Here is a 19,584-nt window from a genome sequence, read left to right as displayed (position 1 = left end):
GCAAAGAATCTGAATGCCTGCTTGGGGCTGTTGGTGTCTTCTGACTGAATGTATCTGTGCAGAATTACTTTGTGAAAAGAGCCCCTCCACTCATCTTCTCCGTTTAACCTATACTGTGGAGGAGGCAAAGAAAGAGACGTTAAGTTAGAGACATTGAGAGAGACCACTCTCACTATCAGATGTCTAAGCTTACATTTCTTGAGCTCAGATACAGGAGCTTTTTGTGTGGTGTTCAGTCTCCCTGGTGGAGCGTGAGCTCTTTGAAAAGACCATTGACTGCATGGGCGAAAGATAAGGTAAAGGCAGCGCATGTGTACTGCAAGAGAAAATGAGTACAACACTGATATGTCTAAGCAGCAGTGTCTTCACTTTCATCTGAATGATGGTTTTTAACAATAGTTTTTAGAATGTTTGTTTTCTTGTTTTGTCTGTGTTTTGCTTTTCTTTGCTTTGATTTGTCTTGTTTGGTTTTATTTTGGATTTAGTTATGCTTTGGTAAGGATGTTTTGTTTTGTTTTTTTGCTTTTGTTTTGCTTTATTTTGTTTCAGGTTTTGTTTTGTGTGTTTTGCTTTTCTTTGCTTTTTTCCCTCTTTTTTACTTGTTTTATATTGTTTTTTGCTTTGCTTTGGTTTCGGCTTATAACACAGTTTGTTATGTTGTTCTTTTGAGCCACTGTACATCAGTTCAATAAAAGCAAACAAAGTATTTGGGGGGTAAAAATTATAACCATTCAGACTACTGGATGACTGAGATTTTGGAAAATCCTACTAAATGCAATGACTACAGAAACAAAGCTTCTCTCTCTTGCCTCTGGTTCAGTCAAGGACATTCATGTGAACAATTTTATGCACAGTGAATGATCATTCAGTCTTTTTTTTTTTTTTTTTCATTCATTGTAATGCCACCGGACCCATTTCCTCTATGGAAATAGCACCGCTAAATATAATACTCTCAGGTGTTACTGTGCAAGCCATATTTAGTGTCAGGATTCATGATGTTTCAGGATCAAGCAAAGGGTCTGAGTTGAGTGTGCAGCTGGCTTACGAAGGCCCCCCTATTGTCCAAGACAATATTAAAACCCCCATGTAGACTAAGATATTTCCTCTTGTGTATCTTTTCAAAAGGAATTTACAAAAACTAGGATTGTCAATATAGTAATTAATTAAAATTGGCATAAAACGGAAGTTGCAATGGTCTGGTCCTCACTATTGTGACGTACAAGTGAAATGGCTTCTTAAATGTGAAAAAAATGTAGGATGGGATGTAATTGGGTCTATTACAATTGGGTCTGTAGAATTGATTGGATCGTTGAATCATTGTCACTTGCTATTGCTGCAATCTCATGTGAGTGACAGGTTTTCCCGCCCTTGCACCGGTGTACATGTCATCGGAGTAGAGAAGAAATGTTGTTGCAAGGAGGGGGAAGTTGTTTTAATTAAAGATTACCAGGGCACATGAATTAAAAAAAAATAATGTGTGCACAGATAAATCATTTACAGTATATTAAACACTGCAATATTTAAAAAAAAACTTAATTTAAAATTTAATTAAAATATGATACTAGTTTGAATGTCTACATCTCGATTTTCTGTAGCATTTTAAGTCATGTTTTCTCTCTGCTTAAAATCAAAATGAGCTTAAAGTCATAACCTAGCAATGTATATATAGACATTGTAAATATTACTCTTATGATCTGAATACTGAAATGCCAAATGTATGCAATGTGTATTTGTTGTGTATTTTGTGTGGATAATTTTAGTATTAAGAATCGAGTTAAAAAAAAAAAATTATATCAGAATATAGGCCTAGTAGAAATCCCATCTTTTAGTTGCTGTATGCTAGAATTTGATTGTATTGTAAATGCTAAGCTCCAGTGTTTTCAGGCAGATATGTGTGTGTGAACTCCTCCTCCTGGCCAAGGTCCCATTTAATCATGTGTTTACTTGTGGGCGAGTTCAGTCGCGTGTGCGCGTGTGTGTGTGTGTGTATGTAGTCCGGTGCGAGTGCTTGCGGTCTGTCAGCTGGTTTAACCCAAGTGTTGTGATTTTAGGGTCGTTGAATCCAGGTCTTTGACTCATGACCGTCTTGTGAGGATGCATTGTGTATTCTCCTAGTCTCCTCAGGACAAGCGGACAGGAACTGGATCTCTGGTTACGTGAAGCATGGGCCAGTCTGGACTGGACACATTATGATAAGCAGGATATGATGTCACACGGAGGAAGCTACTAAAATGTATTGTCTGTTTGAATATGTGTGAGAAGGCATTTATATCTGAAATGTGAACCAAAAGACTGTGACAACATGGAGTTTACGTTTTGTTGACGTCCTTTGGACCCACCAGAGTGCATGTGTGCTTTGGACTTAATTTGCTTTGCAGGATCATTGTTTGTGTTTTTAGAGGGCCGTTTAAGCCCTGAACTATCGAGATCCACGCTGGCGTTTACCTGCTGGCCCTTCTTCAGAAAAGGTAGGAGAGGGGCTAAAAATAAACTGAAACTAACTAAAAACTACCGTAAAATCTGTCCTATGTGCTTACCAGTTGTTTCATGCTGATTTAATTTCCTGTTTTCTGAGTTTATGGTGTATGTGACCCTAATTTAGTTTGTCATTGTACTTTTTGGTATCATTTATAGATGTAAATTTGTTTGAGTGATTGTAACGGCAAATGTTTATTACATTACTGTCTATTCCAATTTTCTCTGTTGAGTACTTAATTCTGATTGGTCAATAATGATCAACGTCCAGTGCAACCCGACCACTCGTCTGCTTCGTTCTTGGTTTATTTTATTATAATGACCATGTAGGCTTATTGTCACCTTTACGCTTAGCTGTTCATCATCTAACCAGAGCTGTAGACAAATCGTGGGAATGTTTTGGGCTGATTTAGCTGACATGAAACAGCCAGCCATTGTTGTGTTGACCTTGCAGCTCTGGAATGCTATAGTTTGCCATCATGGATTGTTGTACTTGAAGCTCTTCTGCCAGAATATCTGACACTATCATAGTCCCCAAGGCCACTCGTCTGGCATGCTTGCAGGAGACATCTGTCTGTCTGAAGTGTTGGTGTCTGGACCTTTTCCTTTATTTCCTCCCAGGAGTCCAACCTCCTGTTAGCAACTGCAACATCCTGCTGTAAATTTTGCTCTGACTGATCGAACAGTCTTCTTTATCAGTATTTTGCTGCCATTCATTGTGTTCAGGTGACATCTCTAAACTGACTTGACTGAGAGCTTTCATTGTCTTGTCAGTGAGTTTTGATTTATCTGTGCACTCTGCAGTGGAAATGAATGTTTGTGCTCAGATTAATGGGTTTCTCTTTTTATTCTGAACAAGAATATTCCATTAGTATGCAGTGATCTGATTAGTATTATTGTAAGACCAAACATACTGAAGGCATTGCAAACCTGATAGTTCATCCTTTTTTACAATAGCTTTCCCATAATCCAAAATATATATACATTTTTTACAGACTTAGTAATTCTTGATTGTATTTCTTGATTGTATTTCTTTAAGGCCTCTGCAGTGACAATTTTATGTTCTCCTCAGAATATGACAGACAGTTAGCACCCACCAAAGCCATGGCGGCGGCTTACCTGGACCCCAACCTGAACCATGCCCTAAACCAGGGGGTCAAGCCTCGCTTCAGTGCAGGGATGGAGCGGACGGCAGGGGCTGTAGAGCGCGTACTCCGAGTCTTCCACTACTTTGAGAGCAGTAGTGAACCCTGCACCTGGGCCAGCAACATCCGACACGGGGACTCAACCGATGTCAGGGTGAGTCTGCAGATCAGCTGGGTCACCCTCTTAATGTTCTCCAGGATATAGAATACCATATCGGATCATATCGATGGCAGAGAAGAGAAATGCATTGTCATTGTTCATATGAATTTTTGGCAAATACCAAGGCTGATATCAGATTTATTATATTTTTTTATTTTTATTTGCTGTGTTTGTATGGCAGGTATCAATATTTTCTATTATAATGTTTTAATATGCATGCAGAACTCTATTTGAGAGCTTTTTTAATTATTATTCTATTTTAAAAACTTTAATTAATAACAAACTAACAATATACTTATTACAGTCATATTGCTAAATAGATTTTTTTTCATTCATCATTATTAAAAGCAAACAGACAAAATCATCATATGAGCATTCATTTTTGGTAAAACATAATTATTGGCTAATATCTGGAGTTTTATAAATTGCTTCATTATTGTTAATAGCACTATTTTAAGTGACTTTAGTTCTAAATTTTGTATATGTGTAGGGCCCTATCAAATCAGTTTTATTTTTCCCAAATTCTATTAAAAAATTTTCCAAATTCCGTTTTTTCCATTTTAAAATTTTCTGGATTCCATTTGTTTTCAGTTTTAATTTTTCTAGACTCTCTTTTAATGGTTAAATTATATTTTATTAATCAAAAAAACATTGAAAATTTATTGAAATCATGAAACTTATACAATTTAACAGCAATTTATTAAAAGTTTAACAAAAACTAAATTAAGGCCCTATGAAATATGTTTTATTTCTCTCTCAAATTCAGTTCTATTTTCACCAAATTCTGGTTTCCATTTATTATCTGGATTCCATTTCAATGGTTCCATTAAACTATAACAATCAAAAGCATCTCTAATAAATTGATTTTATAAAAAAAATATATATATATTTATTATGATTTTATTTAGTTTTTTTCATGTATTTACATTTTTCTGCTAAATAAATTCTGGTAATCTTTTTTTTTCTGGTAAATATTGCTTAAAAATAATAATTTAATAATAATTTTATTTTTATATTTGTATTTATTAGATTTGTAGTAATACCGTCATTACATTATGTAATATATTTCTGTCACAGTTTCTTCAAGTTAAACCAGACTTTTATTTTGATGGGTTGCTGTGAAGACCTTTTAAGTTCCTGTTTGTATGTGATATGATGATAGGATGATAGTTTTCTCAAAATAAACTGTAAAATGCTCAAGTGACTCTCATAGCAGTTTTAGACATAATATTTATGTGTTCATGTACTCATATTGGCTGGAAACATCACGAGCGTAATGTGTGCTTCAGTATATGTGTAATAAACAAAAGCACGGCACGTCTGCGCCATTCATACACACACGCAGAACATGTAGGATTCATTTTGACATACTATTTTTGTGGCTTAATATTCACAGACTCTAGTCCATATCGCATTTTGAGTGCACTGACCTACTTTTGATTTATCCATCCAAAATTTGTCAAAATTCTGTGACATTACAGTTATACTGTAAATTCCGTTTTTATGACTCCACTTTAGTACAACATAAGTCTGACAGTTACACCACAGACATTTCTGCGCAGGACTAAAGAGGATATTTCCTCTGAGCTCCAGGCTTTTCAGCATTATTCAGAATGCAGCTTGCAGTGGCCTAGAACACTCATGGTAAAACCCCTTCAGACAATGGCATGCTATGCTACTCTAAATTATTTAATGAGATTGGTTTTTGAAGCCAAGTAACCGGACGACTTCAAAGCGCATTGTCCCGCTTTCATAGTTCACAGGGCTGCCATTGTCCCAGTTCTCTGTTGTTTTATGCAGGTTTACATCTGATGCTTATCAGTCTTATCAGGTCTGAACCTCATCCAAACCTGGCCCAAACTAAACAGACCACTGCCACAGAAATGTCACATTAACTCAGTGCTTCAATAAATGAAGCAGATTGAATTGACGTCTAATGCAGGTGGTTTTAGTTTGATAAATCCCTATGATTAAGCCAGGTTTTCCCTTTTTTTTTAAATGTTATTTATTTTTTAGACATGTTATATTAGTATTCTATGATGTCTGTAAGGAGATAACGATAACGAAAAGATAACGGCCATGACATGTTATTCATCACACACTAGTGTGGCTTATCAGTTTTTGCCTGATGGCTAATGCATTTTGCAATTTGCATAATAAATTAAATAACAGTTTTTCCATCCTGTTAGACATCATATATTATGCCTCAGCAGACTCTTGAACATCCTGCTCTTTCTTGGCCTCATCCATCTCCTCTCTCACCATCGCTGTCTTACATTGATTTGAACCACAGAACTTACTGACCCATAACATGACACATTAATCAAAGAAAGATTAAACTGAAACTCTTCTGGCTTTGAGCCTATTTTCTTCAGAATGTTTTCTGACATTTACTCTGAGATTTGTCCTGTTTTATATATACAAAGTTTCCTGTGAGGGCTAAGTTTAGGTGTAGGGTTGGTGTAGGGCAATAGCACACACAGTTTGTTCAGTATAAAAAACATTACGCCTATGGAGAGTCCCCATAAACCACAAAAACCAACATGTGTGTGTGTTTTCAGGGCATTATACAGAAGATCGTGGACATCCATAAGGTGAGGTGTGTGTCCTGCTTTGGTCTGTGCCTAAGCCACCTGAGAACAGGTGAAGTTCATTGGCTGCACCCCGACATGGGCGTGTCTCACGTGAGGGAGAGGTACGAGCACAGCCATCCCCAGGACGACTGGAGGTGAGTCACTGTTTTAATGCTCATATCATAAGCATAAAACCATTGTTATGGTTAATAGTAATTTATTTATTAACTGTTTATTTATCAGTTAATAAATAAACAGCACAAGGTTGGTTTCTGTTTTTCAGCCAGTAGCAAACAAGGAGATTGTTCAGAAAACTTTTGTTCAAAACTAGTTAGTAAGATTTTTAAAACTTTTTGAAGGAAATCCCTTATGCTCAGCAAGGCTGCATTTATTTTATTATTGCAGTTAAAGTGGTACTATTGTGAAATATTATAACAATTTCAAATAATATTTTAATATGTTTAAAATGTAATTTATTCCTGTCATAAATTTTCAGCATCCATTACTCCAGTTTTCAGTGTTGCATGATCCTTTAGAAATCAATCTGATATGCTGATTTGGTGCTCAAGAAACGTTGCTTATTATCAATTTTGAAAACAGTTGCGTAATATTATTGTGGAAACTGTGATGCATTTTTCCTTGATGCATTACTGTGGTGCATTCTTTGATGAATAGAAAGTTTAGAAATAGAAATCTTTTTTAACTTTTTAAATCTCTTCACTGTCACTTTTGATGAATTTAATTAGGGCTGTGCAAATAATCGAATTCAATTTATCAGTAAAGCCGGTTCTGTGATTAGTAGTTAATCTCCATCACGTGCTCTCAGATGGAGCATATCGGCAATGAATCGGCTGCGATTATGAATGCGATATTGCGTAGCTTGTCATTGAACTACGGCCCAGGGGCTTAGTAAAGTTTGCCACCACTTATTTCTGTCATCGTTCAATGCAATCAAAACACCTCTCACATCTCTGAAATAGCACATTTTTGACATCTGAGACCACTGTGGTGCTGTGGTACATTATTATTTGTTATATAATTTTCTTTGTCTGGTGGTCCCTATTGTCACTGGTGGTCTATTGAAAGAAATTATGGTGGTTCAATCCGAAGACCATTCAGAAAAGTGTTAAATTATGCAAACGTTCCTTTGTTTAATTGCATAAAACAGGAGTCCTCTTCCAAAGTCTTTACATCCAATACGTGCCATATCTGGGTCATGCCTGTTTTATGAGGGTGACTCTGCACATCGTTCTGTTGTAAAGCATTATGGGATTGAATGTGCTGTTCATCTTTAGAGGATGAAAGGGTGATATAATGGCTTATGTATAATTCATACAGTGGGGGTGAATAATTCTGCATCACGAAGAGGTTTCAGTATGAATGTGTTTTGTCGTAGTGAGTTTTATCTTAATAAAGCCAAATAAAGCAGTCTGTGCTTAATTGCTCTATTTATATTCCATTCACGCAGCTGGGGGCTTGTTTCACCATCTTCTTTCTTCAACCGTTCATTATGAATAAATGGGCTTTTTATGCGTTTACGGGGAAGTCCGCGGTTCAAAGGATGAGCTTGAGTCTGTTTGCCCTCCAGCAAGTCTTCATAATGAAAAACAGAACCCTCATAATACATGCAGCATTTGCTTTAAAGCAAGACATTTTACCCTCTGCAAATGCAAATCAGCAGGTTAAATTCCTCCTCTTCAGTTTCTGAAGAAATGGAAACGAAACGTATAGGATTTAACTGCAGGCTACCTCTTGTTTTTTTATTGTCTATGATCATGTTTCCCACATGGAATAATGTTATTATTCAGCACAGCCTAAAGTACAGTGGGATAAACTGATTTAAACCAGAAATCCAAACTGGTTCTGTTTTAATAATTCTACTACGTATTGGAGGGAATTTGTGCTAGTATATGTAGAACAATGCTTGTTCATCAGCTTTACTGGTGATATTTTTATGGGCCTGATCATGGAGGGACTGATCATATTAAAGCTGAGGTAAATTTTTGCACTACTCAGATTTTTGTAGAGTCAAATGCTATAGAGTGAACTAAGAACTGAAAGGAATAGTTGATCCACAAATGAAAATTTGATTAACCCCCTCAGCCTTAGGTCATCCAAGATGTAGATGAGTTTTCTTCAGAACAGATTTGGAGAAATTTAGCATTACATCACTTGCTCACCAATGGATCCTCTGTAGTGAATGGGTGCCATCAGAATGAGTCCAAACTGCTGATAAAAACAACACAATAATCCACAAGACCATTCTAGTCAATCAAACAACATTTTGTGAAGCGAGAAACTACTTTCTTTGTAAGAAACAAGTCCATTATAAATTTGTTTTAATTTTAAATCATCGCTGCTTGATGCCAGTCCATAATAACACTTTTTCTAGTGAAAAAGTCCACCCTTTGTTGTCTTCTCACATCAGAATCCACAGACATTTAGTTTAGAACAGTTTTTGTGCTGTTTTTGCTTGTCAACAGTGTTTGAACTGTGCATATTTCTCTCCTGATTCAGACAAGACTACGTTTCCGCTAGAGAAAGCAATTTTACGGATAGAGGACTCCTATTTTAGCCAGAAACAATGGTTTGAAGTTTAAAAAAAATGTCTCCACATTGCATTTTCAAACTATTTGAAACTCCGTTTGTCTTTTATGTTTTGTGCATTGTTTGAGGCAGATGGAAGCAAGTTCCAGGTACATCATTGCTAGCCAATTTAGACCACATTATTTTGAACGTGTGAGGCAGGTGCCACAGCATTCTGGCTTCTGCTTAGGTAGAGGGATGTGTAAAACTAATTTAGCGTAATTGAGAGCAGACAGTGAACCAGCTGTGAGAGAACGGGTGTGATTTTTACCTCTCAGACAGACAGCTGCTGAGAGCAGCCACTAATACTGCCGTAATTTAGTTGTCTGGCAGACTTTAGAAGATCTTGTCTCACCGGCATCTCTAATCAGTCACATATGAAAGGGAAGATGAGGAAAAGTGCCATAATCTGAACCATCATTGTTGTTAAAGATTCAAAACACACAGTGAAGGTGTTCAACCCAAGGGCTTCATTTTCTAAAGCATTTGTTGTGATTGGTCAGGCTGTATGACAGCTGCCAGTCATTGATGATCACCTGTGATTTATATTCCTTTATTTGGGAGGTAGAGCTGACAGTATGTGGAGTGTGTCTTTTATTAGATAATTTCTTTTCCTCTCTCTTCTCTCTCCAGATATGAGCTACGGATTCGATACTTGCCTAAAGGATTTTTAAACCAGTTTACTGAGGACCAGCCAACTCTCAACTACTTTTATCATCAGGTGATGGATAGTTTAATCTGGCAGCCTGTGTATTGCTGCCAAACCTTTTGCTAATGTCTCCCTGAATAGACACTTCCTCCCCTTTGCCTACATTCTGCATGGGTGAGTCGCACGAAACCTGTCAAGAACACGCCTGGGGCGTATTTCACCACAAAATCAAAAGAAGCTATAAATTATACTTGGTTTTACTGTACCTTGTTATTATATTTGGACAATGAAACCTAGTTGCACCAACACAATGTTTTGCAGCTTGATATTATTTCCATGACAATTAAGCATGTTCACGTTATAGTTCTCAGTGCAAATTGTAAAGTCATTGGGGTCTTTGTTGTATTGGTTTAATTTTTGCAGATCTTAATGGCAATAAGATTTTCAGCAAAAGAACATCATAATAATGTCACAATGCAAAAATAATGACACAAAATAATAGTCCTACCATAGGTTTCTCTTTCTTCATGCAATATTGTGTATATTTTTCATTTTATATTGAGTATTTAATTTATTTTTGTGTTGTTATAATTAATTATTAATTAATTTTGGGGTAAAATATTACCCATTTTCGTGAGATTCACCCACACAGTGCATTAACAAAAGAAACTGAAAGGTGGTTCAGTGTTCAAGGCTCAGGGTCCGTAACTGGTTTGAGCCCTGCCAGGTTACAAAGATCAAACCATAAGCTCACAATCATCATTGTAAAACACTTAACCGACAGGTGACTGGCCCTCTAATAAGTTCATGTCTCTGTTCTATGTCGTCATCACATGAAAGTGAAGGAAACCAAAATTCCACCTTGTCCTTCTGTGGCGATCCATACAAAAGACAACTGTAATGAATATGAATAACAAGAAAGTTTGATTTAAATGAATTGTGAGAAGTACAATGGACTACGTCAAACTTTTTTTTCTTTTTTTCATGACTAGCAAATTAGCTCTGTATTATTGTGTTTGAAACACATATTATGATTTTTTTATTTATTTGACATAGCGTTGGTCTGTTCCAGAGGAGTGAAATTATAAATTCTGACATCATCCATTTTGTATGGTCAGTATTGTTGAGCCTTTCTCCTTGCATAGCTTAATATATATTTATATCTCTGTGCCCAGGTGAAAAGCGATTATATGATGGAGATTGCTGATCAAATTGATCAAGACATAGCACTTAAACTAGGCTGCCTTGAAATCAGGTACGTGTGATACACAGTATACACTGTTCAAAGGTTTGGGGTCAATAATTCATCAAAGAATCTTGAAAAAACATATTGCTGTTTCTACAAAAATATTAAGTAGCACTGTTTTAAACATTGATAATAAAAAAGAAATGTTTCTTGAGCATCGAATCAGAATAATAGAATGATTTCTGAAGGATCAAGTGACACTAAAGACTAGACACAAAAAGCTGAAAATTCAGCAAATAAAATTATTTTAAATTATAATAAGTTTTCACAATGTTTCAGCATTTTTGATCAAATAAATACAGTGTTGGTGAGAGATTTCTTTCAAAAAGATTAGAAAATTTTACCTACCCCAAACTTTTCAACAGTAGTAGAAATGATTAAATGTAAGTGTTTTCCCATGACTTTTAACAAATAAAGACTGAATTCAGACAAATCACTTTCCTCTTCTCCTTTACAGGCGGTTTTTCAGGGACATGCGTGGAAATGCCCTGGATAAAAAATCAAATTACGAATTATTAGAGTAAGTAATGCTATGTTCTCAAATTGTGTTCATGTTTACATGAATCTTAATATTTCTTCAGACAGCATCCTTTTTATTTAACTTAATTTGGGGAAGTCGTGGCCTAATGTACAGCGCTCTCTCCACCCTCAATACCACGACTGAGGTGCCCTTGAGCAAGGCACCGAACCCCCAACTGCTCCCCGGGCGCTGCAGCATAAAATGGCTGCCCACTGCTCCGGGTGTGTGTTCACGGTGTGTGTGTGTTCACTGCTGTGTGTGTGCACGTTGGATGGGTTAAATGCAGAGCACGAATTCCGAGTATGGGTCACCATACTTGGCTGAATGTCACTTCACTTCACTAATGGATTGTAGTGCAATTATTTAGGTGTTTTTCACCTGTAAGAAAGTTAAAAATAAACTTTACATTGTTTTGGTAGAAAGTTGAAATTTGTGAAATGTAAAGTCAAAATTAAGATCAATTGGGAGATATCGGGAGGTTGCAATTGTGAGAAATACAAGACCAGTAGAAATAGTCACAGTTGTGAGAAAAAGTTGCAAATACCAAACATGGACTTCCATTGGGAAACCTGGCTTAACGCAACAAAAAAAATTCTCTCAGGATTAACATTTTTGAATTGTGCCTGGATATTGTTAGAAATTAAATTCTAATGGGTCCTTATTCTCTGATTACTGCAGTGTTCACTTGTGATGTAATGCTGTTAGTGTACTTCAAACCAAGCTCATACTAGACTGAAAGAAGTATTGTAGTTCTTTGAACCATTAGAGGATTTCTCTCCGTCTCTTTTTCTTTCAAATTGTGTGTATATGGGTCAGAATAACTAGTCCGTGTTGCATGGCCCTCTGAAACCTGTCTGATCTATTTTTAGTAGAGTATAATTGATCTTTGCGTATCTCCTGCAGTGGTGCAGGGTCTCCATTACTGTAGTGTTGCTTTACACGGGAAGAGACAATAATCTGTAATAATGGCTCGGCAACAAACAAGTTGCTGTCAGGTTTCTTGCGCTTTTACCCCGAAATCCTATGTTTTGCTTTCTTTTAAAGACTGAAGTCAGTTTCTTGCTGTTTTTTTCTCCCTGCAGGAAGGACGTTGGTCTGCGGAGATTCTTTCCAAAGAGTTTATTAGACTCAGTGAAGGTAATAAGACATTTCTGATGCTCCTGCGATGACTTCCTCAAAGCGATGGTTGTCTTGATTTATTGGATGTGAGAAAATGCTATTGTTCAGGCAAAATCAATGTTATTACCTGCCTGGCTTCCTCTGTGGTCTCACACCCCTGAGATGTTTTGGCCCAGTTCTGTTTTCCTTCTCTTTCTGAAGAAGCCACTGAAGGGAACTGTTCTAATGAAATGCAGTTTGCCAGTTTCCTTTTCCACCTGACCTACCTAGTCCCTTTCAGTCTTTCAGTATGCTGTGATGTCTGCTGTTATTTTAGCTATTTGTAAAGCATTATTCTCTGTAAAATTTGGTATAGTATTTATTGTGAATATTTCCAGAGAAATTGCCATGATTTTTACACTTTTAAAACAAAATGACCCATGAATGGCTTTAAATTAAATTAAATAGACATTTTTATTTTTCTCTTAATAAAAATACAATGTATGTAAATATGTATTTTTATATTAAAAAACAAAACCAGAAAATATTTTAACATCCAAATATTATGCAGTTCACCTTTGCAATTGTGCAGTGATAAACTGCTAATTTTTTTCTGCTCGTTGCATCATTAATTGTTGGAGTAAATTCTAATTCTGTGCACATTTGGGAATTGAGATGGCGTTTGTGTATTTGCGTTCCCGAGGGATTTTCCTGTTCTATCTTAATGGAGATTTCCTGCATATTTTGTGGCTTTCAATCTCTTCTGCTCTTCCTCTCTATATTTTACATTCTACCCCCAAAGCAGCCCAAAATCACCTCCTTTTCATTGGTTGCCATGGAAACCCAAGCCCATGTCAAGAGGGAAGAGAGAATTACCAACCAGTTTTGGGGTTTTTAATTTGAGAATCTTTAGATTTACAAATATTTTAGATCTCTCAAGGAGAGGACCCTGATTCTAATTGGCTAATTATCAACTTTGAATAATGAATACTTTTTGATAATGTTTGCATAATTTGACAGGGCTTGTTTACACAGATATGAGAGTTTAAAGATTGGCTTGAAAGCTGTTAGAAACCTGTTTGTCATTTTATATTGAGAGAAAATCACATCATTATTCTGCAAAGACAGTTTTAGTCAAACATTAAGTGATTTTTCTTTGCTACGGTCTTATTCTTGTGCCATCAGAATGATTCACGGGCCTCAATTCCTTCTCTCTGAAAAATATTGATTTACACAATTCATTTATTAATGCTTTTTCATTTTAAAAAGGTTCAAATGTCCCTGTTTGTTGCATTAAGGTTCTTGTTGTCTACACCTAAAGGTGAAGTGTGTAATTTTTCACCAGGTAAATCTTTCTAAAGATATCTTATGAATGGCATGTAGTTGTCACTAATCTCAGCTAGAAGTATTTTATATAAAAAAAAAATTCACACACTTCACCTTTAAGGGTTTATAACTAATATCATAATTTAATTGCAAGTCGTTGTATTTTGTCTTTACAGGCTAAAGCCCTGCGGAAACTGATCCAGCAGACTTTTAAACAGTTCGCCAATCTGAACGACGAGCAGTGTATCCTCAAGTTCTTCGAGATCCTTTCACCTATATACAGATTTGATAAGGAGTGTTTCAAATGCGCTCTCGGGGTGAGTTGAGTTTAGATGTTAATTAATTCAATTCATTCAAATAAAGCCACAAGTCATTTACATGATTTATTATTTCTGTCGTTATGATGAAAGACTACTTTAATGGTCTGCAGTTCCCTCTGTTGGCTGAAAGATGAATTACAATATAGTTTTGCCTTTTCAAATGAGGACATCAATTTGCTTTGTATTTATCAGTTTGTGTGTGTTTCAAAAAGTGTTTGAGTTGAATGTGTCTGCTGTTGTGTGTGGTAGTCGAGCTGGGTGATATCAGTGGAGTTGGCCATCGGACCTGAGGAGGGCATCAGTTATTTGACGGACAAAGGCTCAAATGTGAGTATTATGCATTTCGATGGATGAGGGACTGGACTGATAGACAGTGAATCTAATGTGTGTATCTGTTTCTTTGTAGCCAACACACCTCGCTAACTTCACACAAGTGCAGAGTATCCAGTTCGAGGAGCGAGATAGGAAGGGAACGCTACAGTTAGATGTAGCCGGAGCACCTGAGGTTAACTTCCACACACTTTTTTCAGTGTATCATTTTGTCTTAAATGTGGTTTTTATATATGGATATGGTGCTGTTTGGGACCTTATGTGTTCTTGTTAATTTTCCAGCCTCTCACGGTAACAACTACAACACTGAACACAGCAGAGAACATGGCTGATCTCATCGACGGTTACTGTAGACTTGTTAATAGAACTCCTTCATCGTTTATTGTCCGTGTACAGAAAGGTGAGAACACAGAAGCACTCAGACGAATTATAGTAAAATTGACAACAGTTTAATCTTAATAATGTTAATAAAACTTCACAGCTTTACAGGTTTTTTTTAATAAAATTTTTATTTCTCAATGTTTGTCAACAGAAGGAGAGAGAGCTCTTCCATCTATCCCAAAGGCTCCAAAGTAAGTTGCAAAATACTATACCACCTTTTTCCCACTAGTTTTTCTTTAGATTCAGTTCCTCTTTTTCACCCTGTTCTTGCTCCTTTGGCCTCTTTGGCTCAGAGCCTTGTAATTCTGGCAAATATATCTCTCTACACATTTTCCTAACCTACGTCCTATTATCTACCTGACTTTTGAACACACTGTTTGGCATCACAGGCGCAGACACTCTTGAGACGTTTATAGCTGCTTGAGTCGGTGTCGCTTTCTGCTTAGCTGTTCGTTTAAGTCTGAAACTGAACTCTAGAGTAGAGTGGTGTTCAGTTTTGTCTATTCCTTTCTGTGCGCTTGTGTCTCAAACATAATTTGCTCAGTGTGGGCTTGAATAGAGAAAGCTGTACTATACCACCTTTTTCCCACTAGTTTTTTCATTAGATAGATTCAGTTCCTCTTTTTCACCCTGTTCTTGATCCTTTGGCCTCTTTGGCTCAGACATGTGGAATCTCTCAGTGTACCTTCAACTAATGTGACCCTCAGCCCAGCTCCCATTAACGTGGCTGTGGTAGTGCCCATCTGTTATGCGGTCCCCCCCCCTGCACACGCTAATGGAACAGACCCGCTCAGTGGTTTCAGCACAGATCAGTGTGGAAAAGGTCACGCTGTGATTAAAGTTTGATTTGAAAATGTACACGATTCATCTTCTTCAACTTCTGTCACACAGATCAGCGAACCATGAAAAACGGTTGCAAGGAGTCCGGGCCAAAGCCATCTCCGTTTCAGGTAAGACTTATCCAAGAGGACTGAGATGTGACCTCACATTTTCACTGATAATGAACTTAATCCATAACTAATTCCAACTGTGTTGTGTAACCCTCTGATGTTTTCAATTCTTAATTCAGAGCAGTTCTAGTCAAAATGAACATCTCTTGTCTTGTTTCTAAAATGCTGGTTAACCTTGTAATTCTAAAATACTCTCCAACCCTGCTGCAGTTTACTGGGGCATGTTTTGCTTGCATTATGGGGACTGAATGTCCCCACAAGGATGGTTAAACCTGAAGTCACCTGAATGAAAAGGGTCAGCGGTCCCCACAAGGAAAATGGCTTAATGAAAGTACTAAAAAAAGTCTTAATTAAAATGCAAAAAAGGTTTTTTGAGGTGTAGAGTATAAAAAATAGCATTAGCTCAATGTAGCAACAGTGCAAGTCATTGGAAAGTCCCCACCTTGATAGTGCATCTGTTTTTAGTATAACCTACAGCAATTTTTAAAATCTATCAGTTGATAATAATGGTTTGGGGCTTTGTTTTATTGTTTTGTGTAACAGCCATGAAATACTCTTTCGTTCTGTTGCCTCTCCTCAGTAATGTCTTTTGATGAAGACATTAATCTAATGCTTTCTCTTTCTTTCTGTCTCTCTTTTAAATCTTTTGCATGCTGATTGGATCCACAGATGATATTGGTGGGGATGGTAAAGTCCAATATTAATATGTCTTGTTGCAGAGTTGAGCGGGGCGACACATTTAATATTCACAATATATTATATTTTGAATATAGTCGAAAATGTTATTTTAATACATTTACACTATTTTTATGCGTACAAATGACTAAAATACATGTTATTTTTACCATTTTAAAGCAAAATGTTTATTGAATAATTGAATTGTATAGTTATATATTATTAATTAATATATGTACTTTTTAAACATTCATTTTATTAAAAAAGAACATGGAGGATAACATGAAAATATCCAGAGAAAATACATTTTATATCTGTTTTAACTCTCCTATCCTCTGAGCCCCACCCCCCGAAGCATCCAAAAATTCAGTTACACAGATAAAGAAGTTTTTATACAAAGTCTTGGACAGACATATCCATATATTATTCCAATATTTGGTTATTTTCCAGAAACTGTATAAACAGACACATTTTATGGTAGTCCTTTAGTTTGCCCTTTAATAAGATGTATTTTTTGCTTCATGCAGTTGAATACTAACTCAACACAAGATTTATTTTTCAGAAATGAGTGCAAAAAGAATATTAGGTATAAATCAAAGTGAGCTGCAGTTTCTTCCTCTAGAAGAACTATTTTCTGAAATCTCAGATGAAAAATGAACAGTTGCTTGCTTCAGTGTTTTTCTTTTTGATAGCACAGTTTGAGTGCATTCAGTTCCCATGTTTCAGTCCTGTGAACTCAAGAAAAACAAAATACCTAGGTGTGTATCTGTGATACTCGCAGCAGTAGCTTACAATGGAATTTGATGTTTTGATCTGGTAAAACTAGTCAGCGTTGCCACGTTGGAGACTTTATCTACTGAAAACACACATCCCTTTCTCTCACAGTAAGGGGAAAGTGTTTGCTCACAGCACTCCACTCATGGGACTTCACTGACAGTCAATATGAGCTGTCAAAATCGGTTGACTTTTACCACATTCCTGCATAGAGAACATTTAACACAACTTTTTCCTTAAAACCAGACAGGACAGACACAATAGCTGTCAAATTACCCGTGACTTCATCTGTTTTTCCCAATGACACCAAATGCTTTGGAAAGAAATTTCCCCCTCTTAGCCAGATGTACTCGCTCTTTAAAAACACTCAGATATCACAGCTGTGTGGATGTGATCGAAGCCAGCTCAAGCTCCTGCAGAATACATAGACACCAAAACACTTTTAAACTTAGCACTGCGGCGTTAATGGGGAAGAGACGACATGTGTAATTGCCAAGGAGTGTGTGAGTTGTGCCAGAGATGAGAAGACATGTTTCTGGTTTTGGAAGGGCTGTTTTTAGCTGGTCCTGGGATGTTTGGACTTAAAATACTGTTCTCCCTTTTCAGAAACAGACGACTATGCTGAGATCATTGATGAAGAGGACACATACACCATGCCTTCCAGTGAGTAGCACAGGTTCATACTGATCTCAGACAAGGATTATGGTGCTCTGGGTTAAAATCACTATAAAACTGATTGTACCAGCACAAATTATGTCCATTTGTGTGTGTTTTCCATGAATATTAACTTGTTGAGAAAATCTAATATTGTATACTGTGAATATTTCAATATTTCAGTATGTCTTGAATGACTTGAAGTCTATAAATCTGGAAGATACGTGACACCCTTGTGTTTATAAGTTAGTTCAGCTGTTTTAAAAGCATCCTCTAAAGCAAATATATCTCTCTACACATTTTCCTAACCTACGTCCTATTATCTACCTGACTTTTGAACACACTGTTTGGCATCACAGGCGCAGACACTCTTGAGACGTTTATAGCTGCTTGAGTCGGTGTCGCTTTCTGCTTAGCTGTTCGTTTAAGTCTGAAACTGAACTCTAGAGTAGAGTGGTGTTCAGTTTTGTCTATTCCTTTCTGTGCGCTTGTGTCTCAAACATCATTTGCTCAGTGTGGGCTTGAATAGAGGAAGCTGTATTGTAATAATAGAACTAATTCCATGTATTGACCGGCACTGGGCACATGGACGCTGTGCCATGTGCTTAAAGGACACATGAGAAAGGCACATTGCAGTGGTGAGCAAGCATTGAAATGGATATGATCTTAAATGTCCGTTTTATAAATGGAACAAACATTTAGCGTCGTCATGTTGTTATTTTGGGTAAATTATTTAGTAGATTATTAAAAAGAAAGTCTTGTCCGCAAAGTCAAGACTTTAACCTAAGCATGTGCACTATTGTTGTGCCATGTTTTGGAGAACACTTACCTTATTTAATCAAATTATTCAATATATTTTTATTGATATTCTTGTACATTTGTAATCCAAAATCATCTTGTACTTGAATAACATTTTTATAGCAAAGCAATTTTAGGGATAAGTTACAGTCATTTAAATTGTGTATAATATATATTATTAAAAGTTTGATTTGTATTTTAAATAATTTGTTTTTAATTTGCCTTTTAACTTTTTAAATACATTAATTTTTTTAAGCAAATTAACAAAGGTTACCCAATAATACAGATTTCACTGCTACACAGGATATTATTTTTATTTGCCTAATTGCTCCACAGGCGGTATTGTTTTTGAGGAAATTATGCAGTTTATTATTAAATAAGTTTCCCACAACTGTGAAATTAATATATAAGTGTTAAAAGCACTGGGCCTTAATAAGCAGACTTACAGTTTTTTTTTACTGTTTTTTGTAAACATTGCTTTGATTTAATTAAAATGTATTTTTATAAAAGGGAATAATTATCCATTAATGGTGACCTTAATGTTATTCAGTGTTATATTTGCTACTTTGTTTTCTCTCGTTATCGGCACAGCAGAATATTATGGACTAGATGAAGGTAAAGCTGTTTCTCCTGCTGTTTTCATTCCCTTTCCTCCATATGCTTGAGACTTCATGTGTGACGGTGGGGCCTGTGTGTTGCTTTTGCTTTGCCTGTTTGTGTTTCTTGTGGTTGAATCTTAATATATTTCTTTCATTACTAATGTTGTAAACAGAAATAATAGTTTTTTGGATTTATACACGTATACAGAATTTTAACTGACACCTTCGAGTTCCACTGAAGGTGCTCTGAACTGGCGTTGACACTTTTACATATGGATGTTCAAAGGGCTTGTTAAGTGATTATTGAGTTGTTCTTCTTAAAGGG

The 19,584-nt window shown here is 36.3% G+C and overlaps 1 protein-coding gene across 7 annotated transcripts in view; it reads left to right on the top strand.

The window, feature by feature from the left end:
* The window catches only part of LOC306887427 (focal adhesion kinase 1-like), a 63,025-nt gene that overhangs the window by 16,191 nt on the left and 27,250 nt on the right, over positions 1 to 19,584 (top strand). For 3 of the 7 annotated variants that reach the window (XM_079445132.1, XM_079445130.1, XM_079445128.1), the window contains 13 exons: positions 3,548 to 3,774; positions 6,342 to 6,508; positions 9,573 to 9,660; positions 10,764 to 10,843; positions 11,292 to 11,354; positions 12,437 to 12,491; positions 13,955 to 14,095; positions 14,348 to 14,425; positions 14,505 to 14,603; positions 14,711 to 14,828; positions 14,961 to 15,000; positions 15,701 to 15,759; positions 17,815 to 17,871. In XM_079445132.1, the coding sequence (XP_079301258.1) occupies positions 3,580 to 3,774; positions 6,342 to 6,508; positions 9,573 to 9,660; positions 10,764 to 10,843; positions 11,292 to 11,354; positions 12,437 to 12,491; positions 13,955 to 14,095; positions 14,348 to 14,425; positions 14,505 to 14,603; positions 14,711 to 14,828; positions 14,961 to 15,000; positions 15,701 to 15,759; positions 17,815 to 17,871 (1,240 nt within the window). In that variant the 5' untranslated portion in view covers positions 3,548 to 3,579. Of the gene's footprint in view, positions 1 to 1,958; positions 2,469 to 3,547; positions 3,775 to 6,341; positions 6,509 to 9,572; positions 9,661 to 10,763; positions 10,844 to 11,291; positions 11,355 to 12,436; positions 12,492 to 13,954; positions 14,096 to 14,347; positions 14,426 to 14,504; positions 14,604 to 14,710; positions 14,829 to 14,960; positions 15,001 to 15,700; positions 15,760 to 16,428; positions 16,447 to 17,814; positions 17,872 to 19,584 lie in introns of those variants that run through there. The other 4 variants (XM_079445131.1, XM_079445129.1, XM_079445126.1 and 1 more) reach the window with 3 other exon arrangements.

The sequence above is a fragment of the Barbus barbus genome, assembly GCF_936440315.1.
Source record: "Barbus barbus genome assembly, chromosome: 21".
Classification (NCBI taxonomy): Eukaryota; Metazoa; Chordata; class Actinopteri; order Cypriniformes; family Cyprinidae; genus Barbus; species Barbus barbus.
The sequence above is the reverse complement of the archived record's forward strand: the minus strand, read 5'-3'. Positions and strand labels throughout refer to the sequence as shown.